At 38.9% G+C, this 18522-nt stretch overlaps 1 protein-coding gene across 1 annotated transcript in view; it reads right to left on the bottom strand.

The window, feature by feature from the left end:
- Positions 1-2233: 2233 nt before the first annotated feature.
- The window catches only part of UGGT1 (UDP-glucose glycoprotein glucosyltransferase 1), a 41359-nt gene continuing 25070 nt past the window's right edge, over positions 2234-18522 (bottom strand). Inside the window, 28 exon segments of the mRNA XM_030456295.1 lie at positions 2234-2579; positions 3030-3151; positions 3154-3187; positions 3487-3579; positions 3581-3605; positions 4237-4280; positions 4282-4358; positions 4847-4873; positions 4876-4967; positions 4969-5000; positions 6148-6218; positions 6221-6320; positions 7508-7536; positions 7539-7591; positions 8140-8182; positions 8185-8241; positions 8704-8784; positions 9687-9765; positions 9767-9776; positions 10108-10193; positions 11760-11918; positions 12887-13076; positions 13598-13677; positions 13932-14034; positions 14375-14470; positions 16642-16772; positions 17363-17494; positions 18074-18280. Of these exon segments, the coding sequence (XP_030312155.1) occupies positions 2547-2579; positions 3030-3151; positions 3154-3187; positions 3487-3579; positions 3581-3605; positions 4237-4280; positions 4282-4358; positions 4847-4873; positions 4876-4967; positions 4969-5000; positions 6148-6218; positions 6221-6320; positions 7508-7536; positions 7539-7591; positions 8140-8182; positions 8185-8241; positions 8704-8784; positions 9687-9765; positions 9767-9776; positions 10108-10193; positions 11760-11918; positions 12887-13076; positions 13598-13677; positions 13932-14034; positions 14375-14470; positions 16642-16772; positions 17363-17494; positions 18074-18280 (2286 nt within the window). The 3' untranslated portion in view covers positions 2234-2546.

The following is an 18522-nucleotide window of genomic DNA, read 5'->3' as shown; positions in this document are numbered from 1 at the left end:
ACAGATCCAAAGTAAGTGACTGTTCTCCTCTGTGACTCTCATTATTGTGTGCAAGTAAAGAGTGGCTTCCCAGGAAGAACTGGAGTAGTTCATATTCAGAACGATTTGTACCATGTGCATTTTATCATACTTGAGAATGGGTACAGGACTCCTAAGGGTACTGCAGAAGGTACAAACTCTCACAATACATCTGAGTTATATTAAGAGGTTGGGGGTTTTTTTATTTAATAGGAGCTGACCAGAAGAGCATAGTGTCTGTTAACTAGAGGGAACAAAAGTATTCTCCACAGCTAGCTAGATCTTATAATTTAAAAAAGAGGGAAAAAAAAAAAAAAAAAAGAAAGAAAGAGGAAAAAAAAAGGAAACATTAACTGTTTGAATGGAGTAGCTCCATTTTAGAATACTTTTACATTAAGCCTCAGTTACAGAATTTTTTCCTTATTCAAGTCCAAATAAGGCATTGTATATGTTGTGCTGAATTTAAGGAAGTTACTTCATTTCTTCTAGATTCTATTGGGGAAAAAAAATTAAGCCAAACATGGTTCTACATAGGGAAGGGTCTTGTTTCACAGAAAACCTGCGCTTATCTTGCTCTGAGGGGTTTGGGCAGATTCCTCCCCAACCACACACCATCCATTCTCAGTGATCCTCCTCTACTGGCCCTGGATGAAGCGTGGGGGGGGCAAGTTGCTGCTCACCTGACCCTGGATATTTATTTTAGCTTGTTTTTTAAAGCGTGTTAGTGAGTAAGTGTAAACAAGTGTGATTTCAACTAGAGGAGGGCAGATTTAGACTAGATGTTAGGAAGAAGTCTTCATCATGAGGGTGTGAGACACTGGGCACAGTTGCCCCAGAGAGGTGGTGGAAGCCCCATCCCTGGAAGTTTTTAAGGCCAGGACTGGACAGGGCTATGAGCAACCTGATCTGGTGGGAGTGTCCCTGCCCATGGCAGGGGGGTTGGAACTGGGATGATCTTAAAGGTCAAGATCCCTTCCACCCCTGCAAATTCTATGATTCTATGATTTGAGCTGCGCTGGAGAAAGCTGATTTTCTGTTAACAGTTTAAACACTACAGTTGCTCTCTTTCAGATTCCTCCAAAACAGGATGTATTATGCAGTAAACTTAGAACAGTATCTTAAGTCAGGATTATCTTTAGTGTGCAGCTTCTTACAGCAACAGAACATTTACCTATATAAAAACATGGGAGGCAGAAATGATGCCAGGTTGGATTTCTAAAGCAGTGCACAGGAGCTATATTTTACTACCAGAAATACTATATCTCACATTTCAGCTCTTCAGCTTCTCAGTGTTCTTAGGGAGGAGATTACAGGAATAATCCTACGAATAAGGGAAACAGGGTTTGAGGAGTTTTTAGTTGGTATGTTCATAACACAGAGCTATGGCAGTATCATCTTTGAAAAATAAGACATTCGTATGAATTATAAAGGGAACTAATCCATGCAGGAAATGTTGGGGTTTTGTCTGTGCACAGAATGAAACTAATGCAGTCGAAAAATTCAGAAACCCCAAAATCAAATTAGGACTGTCATGACTGCAAGACAAAGGATGATCAAGGGACTGAGTGTGAAGTAGCTTAGACTAAAACTCCGAGTTTTATTGATGTGACAACATCCTCTGAAGAAAAAGAGTGAATGAATGTATATGATGAAAAGTTCAAGTTTCAGATTTGTCATAAACAAAAAACATTCATGCAATCAGTGAACCACAGTAAGTGCCCTACCACCTTTGGCAGACCAATTTCAGCAGTGAGCGGAAAGGAGGAGGTCACTTTATCCATGTCAGAGGGCTGGGCTGCACTGAGCTGTCACGTTCAATGTTCCACTCACTCTGTAAGCTCAGGCATTCAGATTTGAGTGGGAATTTAAATAGTTGTGGTAACTTGGCTTAATTAAGCTAAGTCTAAAAATCAGGCATAATTGAAACAAGAAACAGAAAATCAAACTACCGCTGGATTTGTTACAAAATCAAGGGCATACTGAACAAATCTTGAGAGTATTTCCAACCATTTGATAAACCTACGGTACGTATCCAAATTTCAAGGCATTGATTCTTGCGCCTTTTAATGTTACCATGGGAAAAAAACTATCACCATTCAGTTGACACTTTAGCGGACTAATGTTAGCTATCCAGGTCTTATGTCTATCATGTGGGGTGCGTAGTGATGTCCGTAGGCTCTCAAGTCGAGATCTGAGCTGAGAGGATGTTCATCATGGTGGAGTGGACAGCAGTTGCTGAGTAACCACACTTGTGGCTTTCCAATGTGGCATTTGGTCAGTTTTGGTTTCTGAAATGCCTAAGCTCCATCATGGGCTCCTTTTGTCTCCACACTAGGTGCAAAAGCCAGTAATGTAATTCCTACTCAATCCAGATTCCTATTTCATATGCAGAAATCAACCCACAAACGCAAGTAATACAAAAGCATACATCATCCCATTCAGTTATTCAGTAGTTTTGCGGACATACTGGAAAAAAACTAGCTTTCAGTATAAAAATTGTCTATGAAACAGTCTAACTTGAATTTTCTCTATGGATCATAATTCCACATGTGCTGCTGGATCTGTAGAAGAGGAAAGAAAAATGAGCACTGCATTTCCACCTGCCTCAATTGTCAGACTGGTCTGAAAATTAGTATATAAACCCCAAAGACTTGTTCTTCGCAAGCTTACCAGTGACAGAAGAACACTTCATACCCATTGTGTATGGCTGGGCTTTCGTTAAGAGTTAAGATAAGGCCAAGCACATGTAACTGCAGGCACGCTGAGGGTCTTTAACAGAGTTGGAACAAGCATGCAACTTGGCTTCCTGTTCTCCGAGACATATTAAGTTGCACCAGCCTCCCTCAGCAAGGCCTTTTTGTCCCATTAAAATACACAGACAAGGTAAGACAGGTCTCACACCAGCCTTTGCATGGTGCAGTCTACATCTTTTGGTTATGAGCACACACCTTAACCCCAGACCAAACAGGGAGGAATAAAGTCAAAAGAGTAGGGAGAAAGCAGCAAGATACCATGTGCATGTTTCCTGGCATCGTAGTTGGTGTTCCGTTTCTTTTTTCCTGCTGGAAAAGGCTCTGGAGCAGTTTGATTTCTTGATCATAGTCCTGCCATTCTGGAACTATACGCATCGCTGCTGCAACTTGGGCTCTTTGGTCATTGGGTTATTACACTGCAAAGAAACATTTAATTTAATCAGACACTTAATGGATACAAGAGGTTTATTGACTGGATAGAGGTTTGCTTCCCCCAGCGGAATTACCAGAGTACAGTGTGAAATACTTTCCAATCATCACAGTGCCACTGCTCCAGGTAAGAGAATGTGTAAGATAGAGGAAAAAAGGAAGTACTGAAAACATTAGAATAACAACACTGGATGAGATGCATAGAGTTGAAGTAAGGACAATGCCTCAACAAACTGGTCACTTGATTTTATTGTGACACAAGAATGAGGAGCAATACTGCACTTACCAGATCAATGGTTTTTGCTCTCTTCTTTGAAGGATCATCACACCATGTTTCACACCACAGCCACTCCTGTGGAAGTGACTTAATTGGCACCTGGGTGGATCATGTTGTTGGGCAAATTCCTGTTGTGAAGCACAGAATTAGAGAAGTTTCCACAGGGTACAAGGTGAGAGGAATAACCTCCCCTAAAGCAGACAGTATCAGAGGTTTAATTTTTTGTAGAGTGTTTTTCCAGTGCAAATAAAAAGTGATGAATCAACCTTTCATTCCATTCCAAACAAAGGTCCTTTGAGAAAAAACCCTGCATATTATAACTGTTCATCTTATTTTGCTGAAATTAGTTATTAAGCAAACTATTTAAGCAGTAATATGAATCAGGTATCAAAGCTGTCCTGGACCAGGTTGGAAGACTATTCTTAATGCTGAAACCACTGTGTTATTTTTTTCCACCCACCATTATGGTATGAGCCTTATTTCCATGTTATTAAAGTCAGTGAAGAGTAAAGTCCTCAGAGCTGGACAGCTCAAGAACAAGTACCCAGTTGTGTTATATATTTGTCTTGAAATAGCTTTGTTTCCACCCAGCAGTTATATTTGAGGCTATCAATACCTTGTTCTCATTTTGAAGGCAGGGCATAACAGGGCTTCCCACTGGTGTCTGGCTGTGAGTGAAGCTTGGCAGAAAGAAATCCCAACCTGCCACCACACCCCAGTAAACAACCAAAACAAAACCAAAAAAGAAATGAATCACACCTGGTCAAGGGTTGGGACAGACTATTAGGATCCTGGCTAAGACCCCTGATATTGTCCTCTGAGTCGATCTCCAGCTGCTATCTTTCTGAACTTCTTCAGATCCACAACATTACAGAGCACTACATGGAGATGACAGGATTAGTAATTGACATTTGACTGATGGGCAGCTTATTGCAGCCTTAATAGAGCCCAATATATAACATGCTAAAACAATCTTTTGGTAGCAGTCTGTGAAATTACCCAACACAAAGCAGAAAGCAGTGGCAGTGGCACGTCACAGAAAATTTTTTCAGCAGCTCTATCTGAGCTTTTATCTTAGCTCTATCTTTTGCTGTTACGCAGTCCTTCTTCAACATTAATTACTACAAATGAAGATGTTCGGTTTGTTAAAGCTTCCTTTCTTCTCTCTAAAAGTGGAGCATGCTGAAAGTAACTTTAGTGTCCCTAGAGCTTCAAATGAACCATAGGAACAGTAATAATGGAACCTCTAGGAGGCAACAGTTAGCAAAAAGAGGTTCACTGCAGGCGTCCTAATCTCAGCTAGTTTTCTGTAATTCTCAGGAGCAAAGCTTCTCCCTACTTGAAAAAAACGAATTCTTCACTACCTGATTGTGGTATTTTCTTCCAGCTAAATGCTTGCCCCGTATCCTGATTTCCCAGACCTGTAGCCATCCATTTCTCTCTCGACTGTCACAGAATGGAGTTATCCATAAGGAGCACCATCTAGTTGAATCTCTTAGTTCCTTCAGATCTGTGCGCACAATCTGAGGAAAGGACATTTTATTTTTATTTGTAAGAGCCTGCCACAGGTTATTTTGAAATGCTAGTCAGGATTTCTTTTATCTGATTGAGCAAACGGGTTAAGGAGAATTATCTGTGTATCTGCAGTCTTTTGCATTATGTATATATAGTACAAAAACTCATGCAAAAGGTGTTGTCTCTCCTGCCCTAAAGCTGAAGCACTAAATAGATCTTGTGAAATAATCTAACAGAGGTTGGTTGACAGCCAAATACCAAATTGTTCCTTACTAAACATGGAGAATTCTCTACTGTGATTCTTTGGTATCCTCCATCTCTTGAAAAGTCTGCACCCTCCAGGGGTGAAGCTTTCTAATGTCTTTTTGAAACCAGATACTGTAGCAGTATACTCTACAATACCCACTCTGGTGCTAAACAATGCATAATATCTCTTATAAACAGGCAAAACTGTTTTAAATGGAGCAGAGTAGGTGGAAATGTGTCCTAGGTGATACTTAAAGCATAAGTTGTAATAGTTTTAACTGACACAGGATTATACTGAGCACATGCTGGAACACTAAGGCATTTCATATTTAGGTGTGGATTATCTATACATCTCAGTTTCACATCTATTTTCCAAGGAGCACTTTTGCCAAATCCTGAACTTACAAACCATTTCATCAGCAAGCACACAGAAAGCCTCCCGACACCATGTGCTCTGCAGCAGGACAAGGCTTCATGCACAAGGGATCTGACTTCCTGCCCTTGAAAGCCACTTGGGTCTGACCAGGTAAAAGCAGGGGGGTGTGAGATGGAGGAGTTTGGCAGCTTAGGAATACTGCATGTGGTTAAGTGAACTGCAGGCTGGCAGAACAGCCAGAACTGGAAAAATGAACTAGTGAACAAGAAACTATTTGGCAAACTAGGCGGAATCACAGTGAGGGAACGAAGAACCAGACAAACTAAAAGACAGGGCAACAAAACCCATCTTTGTGGGAACAGATAGACAGCACTCACTGAGCATGCTATAGTTACAGAATGAACCCCAGTCATGCCTGTGGGAGGCTCAGACGTGCAACCTTTCCAGTGATACAGAAACTGTATTCAAGAACGTATTAATCTTAGAGATAAGAAAACAGAAAGAAAAAATGTTAATTCCAACCTCTCTGTTACCTGATCAGCATCCACAAAGATAATTTTATCTACAGCTACGGAAGAGCACATCTAGAAGAGGATCTTGTACCCCAGATGATACTCTCTGTCTGCTGATGAAGCCAGCGTGGCCATTTATACTGGACCAGCTCATACTGGAAATTATACTTCTCTGCCATGTATGGGATGAACTCCTGCAGAGGGAAGAGCAAAAGGGAGCTTATCTCAATTCCTTGTTCCTCTGCAGGAAAAAGAAAAGTGTATTACAACTTTGGCACAGAACATTAGAAAATTAAATAGTATGAAGAATAATGACACTTCCATGGTTACTGCAAAGACATAACCCCCAGCAGAACAATGATTACAAAATTAAAACCAGTTATCACAAGACAACTGAATATTTGGCATTTTCCCCCATGTTTAGTTATGAGCCACTTCATGGTGATCCAGGGACCAGTTTAAAAGAATACACTACTCAAAACGTAACATTCTGCAGTTTGGAGTTATTTAAGGCTGTACAAAACTGTGTAAATTGTAATATAAAATAACAGAACCGAGAGAAATTTTTTACTAAAACAATGTGGCCCACTGCCAATCAGTTCACAGTCTCCCTGTGAGGCTCCCCTGACATTGAGAGAGTATGGGTTCAGCTAAGGGATGCTGGTCCAACACAGGACCTGGCTACAGCAGTGTGGACACTGACAACTATACCTTGAGACCATGCAAGATTCTCTCAGAAATGCTACTTCCTAATATTAAATGTTAGAGGTTGCCCATTCCTGAACATTTTGACATCCTTTACCTCCGGGTTCTGTACTGACTCCTAGTGTTTGTTTCCTGATGGTAAATATTGGTAAATAACCAATATGGTAAATAAACATTGGTAAATATTTCCAGGTATCATCCAGGACTCATCTACACTTTACCCTGCACCACTCCAGTTCTCTGGTTTCCCTCTCTCCCTACGAAGCTGTCTCCATACCAGTCATAGGCTTTACACCTCTGGTAGGTTTTTCCTATAGTCTTTCAGCTCTTCTATTTTAGATATAAGATATAGCCAAGAACTTCATCTTAAAATCAACATTTTTCTTGGGCAAGTCACATAATAATAATAAAAGAAAGCCAGATTCTTCAAGTGTGATTTCCTAATGTATGCTGTTCTCATAAATATTTACCTTCATGATCAGTCCACTGTCAACCTGTCAATTTCTCAAAGCTTTCTAGCAGAGCCACCAGCTTGTATCAGTGTGATGCTTAGTCAAAATAGAAGATATACAGACAAGTAACTGTATATACAGTACAGACAAAAAATGATGCATAACTTAAAACCTTCTTTTTTAAATAACTTTTCCCCATGCTAAATTTCTAATTATTAACAAACCTTGAATGTAGGTGATAAGTAGTTCTTCAGAACCAAAACTTTAAAGGAGTCTTAGTATGTTTCAGTACAGACAACATCATTATACTATCAAAGAAAAAAAAAAAAAGCATTTACAGGAACATCTGCCACCCACTAGAGACCCCTGTGTAACAGATCACAATTGGTGTTTTACATTAGACCAATTGCACATAACTGATCTTCATGCATGAAGAAAAAGCGAGTAGCTTCAGTTATTGCAAACTGCTTGATTTTACCACCCACCACCCAAATCTGTGTACTTTAGCTAGTCAGAGAATATACAACTTGTTGGCTTTCACAGTTCTTGGAGAACAGAACTTCAGATTCTTTTCCAAAACTGTTATGACTACTCTATAACTTGTTAACAATACACTTGTATTTGGTTATATTGTAGCAAAAAAAATACTAGGACAACAACATACCAACTAATAAACTAGGTTGATTTGGTAATATAATTATGCAGGCAAAAGTTCTATAATACAGTAGATGCAAATTCTAGAGGATTTCTGAACTGCTGAATTATTTTTTAATAATCTTGCAAACTTTGACCCTTTCCTTGCTGAAGGCAGGGCTCCTGCACCTTTGAGACCCTCAGATTATAAATTCTGAACTACCGTAGGAATCGTTCATACAGGTGTCCTGAAGCCACAGAGAATAATTTAGTACATCATCTTTATCCTGTTTCACATCTTCTCTTTTGTCCTCCTGTGAAACCCTGAAAGGACAATGTCTTTATATATGGACAGATAGTAAGGCCCAGCTACACAGAAAGAGTGCAACAGATTATAAATTGCTACAGTGCTGCTTTAAGGTAGTGCAGCTGTGGGGTTTGGGTCATCCCTTCCACTGGTGGGAGTATCCTCTACAGGCAGAGTGCTACAGACACAGCCGTGGAAGATCCAATAGCTTATACACAAACATCTGTGTAGTTGGAAGGTTGCTGCTGACATGGAACTCCAGATTGTTTTCAGACATGCAAGTGGCACTAGGGCAAGGGAAGGTAAGCTGTGCAAAGCAGCAGCTCAGTTTTAGGAAAGAGGAGTCCTATGAAAGGTAAGCAGATGCAAGCCCTAATTGAGCAGCCCTAATAGATGGCTGTGGAGTACGACAGACCTAGCTGTATCATGCAATACTTATCCAGTTCAAGAGACTGCAGACTGTTATTGAATTAGTTTTACCATTTGAGAGATTCCAAAATCCAGATTCATTCTCACTGGTACCATCACTTAGGAGATCTTCATTCATCATATCTATTTTTTCTGAACCTGCAAAGCAAAACTTTGCTTTAGTGAGTGAACAATATTGGACAACATCTGCAGAGTGTTATTTTGACATGGATCTGTTTGTATCCGTTTAAATTATGTCCAGTGAGCTGACAGGTAGCCTAACTGCCGAGGAACAGCTCAGTAGGAAACTGAGTTTCAAACACCAAAAGCATGCTAGTCTGGAGCTAAAAGGCTTTGCTAAGTTTTAGTGACCATCACTGATGATAAGAGACTGGCAAAGAAAAATCAAAAACCCCAACTAACATCCCCACAAACCCACACACCTACTACTTTCTTTTTCTAAGAGATATTATCCCCACTGAGACTCCAAAGCAGATATGCAACAAAGCAAAAGTCAGTAGAATGTCCAGAATTACTCTGTACAAGTCAATCATGTAAAGAAGTGTGAGCAGGATGTGTTATAACCCCCACTTATCTTAAACTTTTCAGCTATCTAAGAGCCAACCTAAAATACTGTAGATTTCTAACTTAACTTTTTTTAAATGTAATTTTCACTCTGATAGAAAGTTTTTTGCCAGGTAAGTCAAATATGTCTGCAACATAAAATTCTGGATCAATGGATACACTGATGTTTATTACTGGACATCTATAGGACATAAAACCTGACTTTTTGTTTTTTAAGTTATAAGCACAACCGAGTCAGTAAAACATGAACATAATTGTTTCTCTTGGTCATACAAAAGCAACAGCAGTTAAGCTCTGGCCTGGGTGCAAAAACCAACACCAATCTACAGATAATTGTCTCCATTATACTTTGTGATGAGAACTTCATCCAAACTACCTCATGCTTGCAGGAACGAATCATCAGGCCTTAGCCAGTTTCTTCCCCACTGTTGATCAAAAGGTCTTTCTTAAGAGCAACTCTAGTTTTTAACTCACCTTCACTTTAATAATTTTGCTCTTGAAGTTGCTGAGAACAACAATAACTTCACTGGCTTCAGGTGAAGAGTCTGTGGCCATCATGGCTGAAAATACAGTAAAACACTGGCCATTACTACAAAGCAGAAATAGGTGCTTTATTACTTCTACACCTTTTTCTACATGGTATTAAGCCTTAGCACTCTAAAACAGGTTTGGGACATGCCCAAAGTAATAAATACATGTATTGGAACACACACTGGGTTTTTAAATAAATTTGTTCATTTCCCCTTATATTACATTTCACACTGAACAGAAGTTATTTTCTGTTCAGTTTACTACACTTTGACAAGGGAACTATTAGATTCCCATATTACATGCCTACCTAGTTCAGAAGTTCCAGAAGTAAATGACTAAGTATATTCTATACTGTCCTACCTGTAGATTCTGTAGATATCCTCAGATCTGCCTTTTCTGAGTCTTAGAGTCCATGCACCAGGGTTGGCTTTTAACTGGAATAAACCCTGAAAAGCAAAAATGATATTTGTCAGTTTCCAGAAAGAGCAAAGACAGAAAAAAAGTTTTTAAATATTTATTTTACCCACTATTTTATGTCTGAAATAGTTATTTGAAAGCCAGATGATTAACATAACCACAAGGCCTTAAAAAACCCCAAGAACATGTGAAAAATCCCAGAGGTTCCAGTCAAAATAATTGTTTCTTTCATAAATGACAGGAATATGAAAAATTCTAGCATTATGTTAGGTAACAGAAGTCTTCAGGGAGTCCTGATGGGAAGAGTACAATCAAAGTTTTCCTGCAAAAGTTTCCCTTCATGGAGTGAGTGAATTTCTAAACACCAGTTGGGAACTACAGAGCAGTCCATGAAAGGTCTGCCTACAAAACAAAAGTTACAGATCTGAATATTTTCTTTTTTGGACAATTACACTTATAGAAGATACAAACATTTGTAGTGATACTTAAGTGTCCTGTCCAGTTTTGTACTGTGATGCCAAATACATGCAATTCCATGTGAACCATTCTGCTTAAAAAAAAAAAAAGAAAAAAAAAGAAAAAAAAAAAAAAAAAGAAAAAAAAGAAAAAAAGAAAAAAAAGAAAAAAAAAGAAAAAAAGAAAAAAAAGAAAAAAAAAGAAAAACACCAGGAAAAAACCCCCACCTAAAAAAAACCAACCAAAAAAACCCCCCAAAAGCCCCAAAACATAAACAAACAAAACAACAGAAAGAAACAAAACAATACAACAGAAAACAAAACTTCCTCACACTATGGAAGAGGATTCCAAATATAGCATTGCATACTGTGGCATTACACCATTTTAGGATGTATTTTGGCTAAGAAGAGGCACAAAGAAATAGAAGATAAGTGACAGGTGATTTAAAGATTCCAAAACCCAGAGCAGACACTTTATTCCAGTTTTCCACTAACATTACAAGCCAAGAAAATATTCCAGGGACTAATTTCCTTTGCCATTTCAGTCTGTTACCTGTCTCATTGCCCAGCATAGACTGAACACAGACTGATCCCCTCTGCAGCTACCTTATAAAGGCAGCTGCAGGGATCTCCCTCACCTCTTCCCAACTAAATTAAGCAATTCTCATTCTTTCATACTTCCTTTCTTTTTTACTATGTCAAATATTCCTGCTGACTCTTATGAACTGTTCTACAGATACCCTGAAGAAATGGATCCCAAAACAAGACAGCTGTCCATCCAAGGCTTACAGTACCAGAGTGGACAGTCTAAGGAGTACCCTGCCTGAAAAAAACAGAACTGCCTGGAGAGAGGTTGCTTAAGAATATTGGTATCATTTTAAGGTATTTCAGAACATTCTTCTCAGCAAGCTGAAATGAAAGGAATATAACTTGAAAAAAGCAAGAGAAAAACAGTGTGGGGTTTTAGGCATCATGAATGATGTGGTTCTGATATATTTGCAAGCAACTGTGGAGCATTAGCAGCACACATGCACAGCCCACACTCCAGCAGTTACCTAATGTAAAATCATTGTTACTCAATGAAAATCACTGTGGTGGCTGGAAGATAGTTTGGTGTTCCAGTTTCAACTGTATGCTTACCAAGTTGGCCATCACAATGGTATCAACAATGACAGGACTGGTTGAAGTTCCCAGAGTAAACTGGAGTCCCCGAGGTGGCTGTCCAGTAGTTATATCATAGCAGTGTCCTTCCAGGAGCAGATACTCCAATTCGTATTCTGCAGCTACAACGTTATCCACCTTTGAGGAGAAGATACTGCTGAATTCAGCACTACCTCTGAAGCGCAAATTTTTATTTACTCAATTATTCTCCAAAGTAGCCACAGCAATTAAACAATCCTTACTTTATTTTACCAGAGTAATTTTATTTAGAAAATACCTAGAAAGCCTCAAAAAGCTCAGCTCCTTCAATTGACAAATTTCACACACATACTTCACTACTAACCTCTACCTCTTTAGATTTTTCTTTCCTCCCTACTTTATCCCTATGTATGTCAGGGAGCACTGTCACGATCATTATTCCCATAACGTAATTCAAGGCCTGTTCTAGCAGCAGTCCAGCCCTAAACCTCCTGCAACTGAGTGGATTTCTGTTGCAATGGATTTACCCTTTTATAGATACTGAATATCCTTTTGTGGGCCACACAAATGTTTGGCCAGTAACAAAAGCTGATGAAAGGAAAAATGAAGAGGCAACTAAAATCAGCTTAGTGGCTTCTCAGGGCAAACGAAAGGAAGCAGAATTTACTTACTCAAACAGCACTTTGATCTTACTTCAAAATTTCTAAAGGGAGGTTTCAAAAAAAACCCTTATTTTCAGTTGTGACATCAGCTATGGGAAGTTCTAGTGTGAATGAATTTTTAAACTAATGAATTGAAAAAAAAATTGAATGTCCAAGAAAGAGTTGATTTGTTTCTGGTTCAGGATACTCTGAAATACTGTATACACTGGAAGCATTTGTAGGAGCTGCTTCAAGCCTAGAGTATTTTTCAACCTGTGATTCAGGCATCCACAAGTAAATGAGAACAGAATCTTGCTATCAGTGAGCTGATAGCCCTCCTAGAACACGGTTAGTGGTCTGCAAACGTAAAAGGTGTTACTATCCACAGTTGTATATGTAGTAGCATTTTTAAAGTCCACTTTTCTTTCCCATTACATAAATAAGCCTTGGAAAAACACAATTTAAATGCACATCAATTTCTCTTACCTCCTCTAAGTAAATATTATCAAGGTCATATGGGGTTCTGACAGATTCCACCATCCAGCTCTCAGGAGTATTTAGATTCAAAGTGAACAGTGGAGACTGGGGCATATCCAAAAATTTGGCAATTGGTCCAGAAGCAAAGTTGTTATCTGTTGTGAAAGAGATCTCTGGCTCCAGAACGTAACGATAAAAGCTGAAATTTCAAAAACAAAATGCCTGAACATACCTCTGCCAAGCTTTGCAGATATTTCACTCTCACTGAACTTTCTGACAGCATTGGCTCTCCCAGACCTCCACTGTCTCTCAGAAGCCCAACAACAAATTTTTCTTCCCCCTTGTGTATAGGAGACTTTGTCCAAAGCACCACAGGTGGTGTTAACATTAGATCAGGTCAGAATTTTCATCTTGAAGGACCAAGCAGAATGTGCAAGACTCAGTAGCTAAGTTATTTAACTGTTTTATATATATATGTGTATATTTATATATATATGTATGTAAAATATATTTCAATAAATAAAAATGCACCCAACTTGTAAATGAGCAGAATTACCTCATGCTATCTACAGATTCCCAGATTCTCTGTGGGAAATTGTGCTATTATATAAACAATCCCAAAGCAGTTATTGAGACTTTCTACAGGACATCTGTGCTTGTACATACCAACAGGTTTTTCTTTCTCTCTCTCTCTCTTGCCCCTGGCATGGTATAGCTTACCTTTTCAGTGGCATGTCAGAAAGTTTGGACTGGCAGTTCATAAACACTCTTAGGTTCATATTTATCAGCTGGTTCAAAACCTAAAAGAATGAGAAAAAAGCATCCCTTAAAATGTTAACTAGGAAAGCTGACCACTGATGAGACCTTCAAGAGACATATGACCTGTGTTACCTGTGTTTTTTTTCCACTGCTAAATGTACTGTACAACTCAGATGAACTATTAGAAGGCCCTTGGTCATCATCCAGTCAGGGAGGAAGAAAACCAGTCCAAAATTATTGAACTGAGACAACTTTTCAAAATTGCCATAAAATGCACTAAATGTCATGTACGTACCAAAAGCAATGGAGCAAGTCTTTGAGCATCCCTTGTCACAGGATCAACAATAGCCACAACATCAAAGTATGTCTCCCTCTCTTTTGGTCTCAGTTTAACTGCACTAAACAGAAGAAAAAGCAATTTTAAAATATGAAAAGTCTGGATAAACCTAGAAAAAACACTATCCATCTCATTCTGAAGTCAAATTACTTCCTAAATGCTACATACCTCCTGAAACTAGATGGAGGAAAAAAAAATACATATAAATGTACAGAGACATGTAGATAGAAAAAAATTAACTTCTGGAATCTTACTGTGCCCTGGAAACCACTGGGGACATTCCTACTGCTACTTTGGATTTTTTGTTTTGTTTTGTTTTGAAGTTAAATTTAACTTAAAACCATGGAAAGGTTAAAAACAAGGCAAAGCATATTTCTCAGTAAGTGCCAGCAATCCTATACCTGTATTGTTCTTCAAAAAAATGATACTCAATCCTTGCCTCGCCTTTTGGTTGAGCAGAAAGAAGAGCATCCACTTTCATTACCAAGTCACTTGCTCTGAAAAGAAAAAACCACACATACAGATATTCAGAAAATATTTGTGCTTGCCACATTTCTGCCAGTTAGCAGCAACAGACAGAAGGAATTCAGATGCATAAACTATCAATTTTACTACCTCTCTATTTGAAGAATTAAATGTACCTAAGGGTTAATCTGCCATTACTTTAAACAGGCTGCAGAGGGTTAAAGTCCATAACAAATACAGAACAGCTGGTATTTCAGGGGTCCACTGCAATGCAGGAACTGCATTCCTGGACTTCAAACTCCCTTAGACCTGTAAGCCATTCAGACCAAACCCTTGTTCCACAAGCCTTCCAATTTTACACTGCAACTCTATGAACTAGGAAGCAACCCTGTATGTGGAGAAACTTTTGAGAGAAAGGAGTCCTATCAATACATGCTAATTCCTTATGACAACTACCCTTTTATTTCTTCTGTAATTTTTCAGTTGGGTATTTTAAGGATATATTTAATCTTCAAAATGTACAACCTCTTGAAAGTTCAATGAAAATGAATTTGTACATCATATCTTTGCCAAGAAGTAATACTGTAACTTAAAGGTATGTCATCTTTTCCTGAACTAAGTCTCATAGACTTACAGTGACAGCTGTTTCAATTGTTTGTAACAAAACCAAAAGCCTGATGAAGTCTGCAGTGTTGTGCAGTGCTTTCCAATGCAGCAGATCATTTTAAAAATGCTTGAAAATCTTGGTCAGCACTCAAACCAAGAAACCACTCCTCTCTCCAAAACTAGCCTATCCTTAGACTATGCCTTCTTCCTCTACCCTATCATCTTCTATATATCTTCTTAGCTATGATCTCCATCACACAAACACACACACCTAAGGATGTCAGTTTTGGAGACACTATCATACGTTCTTTAGCACCTGAAGATCACTTACTTTTCGGTAGTTCAACTCTGTGCTGTTTGCAATAGTTATCCAGAACTATGATTTTCATTTTCTTATCTCTACCTATTTTTCTGTTGTTTCTCTTTACAAACTTAAAAGCAGTTTACATGATTCCGTAGTACTGACAGTAAAATGTATTACTAAAGTAACTTTTCTATCAATAGGACAAGCAGTACTTTGCTGAACTGCAAACAGATTCAGAAAGCATATCCACTGACTCATTATCTTTCCTTCCTTCTGCTTTTAAATCAATACCATAGTAACCCTACATGTGAATTATGATAGTCTGACTATTGGAGGTAAATGGTTTAAAACAGCACATCAATAAAGATTTAGCTGGGGGAAAAATAAAAGAAGTCTGAGGTTTTTATATTGACAAAAAAATAAGACTTTGTCTCATTTAGAGGAGCAGAAAGGTAATCCAGTGCAGAAAGCATTTTCAAAAATAAATGTAATACTGTGCAGCAACTTATTCCACTTCATAACACATCCCACAGCAGCTAACAGTTCTTCTCTACACACAGACATCTCCTCTGCTGGCAAAGCTGTCACCAGGCAGAGAGTCCATTAAACCTTGAATGAAACTTCATCCAGCTGAACACAGCAAAGGATCTGGCCAGCCCCTGTAGAATGCATCACCACCCTCACACTTTGTGTGTTAAGCTCACCTGTTACCTCCCCTGGCCAACCCTGGAAACCACATCCTGAACCTGTCAAATAAGACAGCAGCTATTGCTGCCCACACTGCTGAGATCCAGGGACCATCTCAACAAGTGCCAACACATTCCCTGTTCCAGGCTCATTTGCATGGTTCTATAGTAAATTCCCATAGACCTGGGCACTTCCCCATTTTATTGCTGCTTGTCAGCAAGGCTCCAGCCAACACAGTTCCTCCAGCTTCGGTTACAAAGCAGCAGACCAGTCATGGCAGGTTGCTAATAGATACAGGTAAAAACTCAGGAATGCACAACTCCTGAGCACAATACTATAGCAAGGGCTGCTCTCAAAAGGGTTTCCTGAGTCTGGGGGATACACTTGCAGATCCACATCTCCAGAATATTGTGAACTACAAAAAAGTCACTCTGAAGACAATAAAGATAACATATGTCTTTTTTCTTTCTCACATGCCCCTCTGAACAGCTGGGCCTTGACCAAACAAACACGTGCATCGTTGTTTATAGCACCTATCCAGGATGCAGAAAGTCCCTTTACCTGAGTAGCACCACTTTTTTTGTAAGCCTCTTCATGTTTACTTACAGATCTTCTTCAAATCCCAGCTGATGAATCTGAGATTTGATTTTCTGTCCTGATGTCTTTAGTATGATATTCTCAAGGAGATGGAAATCATCCTGATTGAACATCTCTCCATCTTCTAATGGGCCAATAATCTACAAAGAAAGCAAAATCAGCATTATTAGGCAAAGACTACAACTCAAAGATGTGTTAATTAAATATGCCAGCTTAATCTCAGTGGGTATTGACTCTTTAGGCTGACATTCATGTCAATGACAGCAGAGTTTAACAGGAAAATCCAGCTATTTAGAGCGAAGAGTCCCAGAATAAGACAAAATGCATCATTTGCAGTGAAGTGCTACTGTAACATCATTTGCCTGACCTCTGTAAAAAGAGCTGCTGGAACAGACCAAGACACCTTGATCAGGGACAGACAGCAGCATTTTGCCAAATGAACTGAAGGAGCAGAGTCATTCAAATATATCATCCCTTTCCATCTCTGGCCTCAATTCACTGCCAACATGAAAATGACTGTTACTGAGAGATCTGAAATGGTGCAAAACACCAGTAGCTGACTGCACAGCTGACAGTACAACCAACAGGTCACTGTGGATCTAAATAAATCAAATTGGAAGCGGCCCTAAAGATTGCTGAGACTCTGTGACTGGTCCTCAGACTCTGCTGCACAGGGTCTTCTTCCTTCCCCCCTGTGGAGTATCTCTTACTGTCTGCTGATTGATCTCACCCTTCCATTGCTGATCACAGCCCTCTGCCCCTTCTTCAGCTTTAGAACATCTCTGCAATATACAGCATGGGAAAGAATAAAATCCACTCTGGGAGATTCAAAGGCTTCTTTGAAAATACCGATATCCATGCCCTGAAAGAAAAGAATATTTGACACTGAAATGGAAAGAAAAGTACACATCTGCACACTTTTTTAAATGCACCTTTTTTGTTTCCATTCAGTAACATCTTTGTATTTTGCTAAAAATTATCCCCAGGCCTCTTTTTTTCATTATCTTAATCCTAATTCTCACCTCTCACCTTCAAACATTATCCTACCTTATGATGTGAAGGGTCACAAGCCCTGGTAATTGTTGCTACACGAGTTGTTCAGCCCTTCAGTTCTTCGGTGATTCTTGTCTAACTTTTTTAAACCTACTTTGAAAAATTTAATTCTTTTTCCTCAGCTGCTTAAGAAGACTATCATTCTCTCTTCACTCCTCAAGACAACTGCTTCACTTAAACAGATCCCTAGACCTGCATTTCTTTTGACTTTTCAAAGTTACGTTGCTTTACTACGTAGGAAGATATACTTAATTTTTAGATTCCCTCCAGAGCAAAAAAAGCCATCACCACCAAACCCAGCAGTGATACTGTCTACTGTTAACTAAAAAAATACATCAGAAGAACAAGTGAGCATCCAACCATTGTAAACCCCAGCAAACACACTTACCCCAACAGCAAATTCTAAGATGTCAGCTCCTGCCTCTAGTGTCTTTGCAGTTTCTTCTTTTGCCATTTTGGTGATGAAGTTTTTGGCATTATTTGAGGTTTGTGTCTGTAGAGCTGCCCATATGGCTCTAGCAACACGTGTATTCTGGCTATTTGGATCCTCACTGGGGTTATTAATCATGCTAATTCGAACATTATTGCTGGATTTCTGTGTTTAACAAAAAATATGCATTAGGAAAGTTTTAGGTTTCAGGTATGACTTAGCTGAGAAGAGTAAGTCTATTTTAATAAACTATATCAAAATCTTCGTATTACTTAACCAGAAAACCAGATTCCAAATCAGGTAAATAAAACCACAACATTAAAAAGATAAATTAATTTGGCATCAAGCTTTTATGATTAAGCACCACTGCAACAGGAATCTTCCAAATAATACTGTGCTATATAAGA

This window comes from Calypte anna, chromosome 9 (assembly GCF_003957555.1).
Source record: "Calypte anna isolate BGI_N300 chromosome 9, bCalAnn1_v1.p, whole genome shotgun sequence".
In the NCBI taxonomy this organism is placed as follows: Eukaryota; Metazoa; Chordata; class Aves; order Apodiformes; family Trochilidae; genus Calypte; species Calypte anna.
This window is presented reverse-complemented; position numbering and strand designations above follow the sequence as displayed.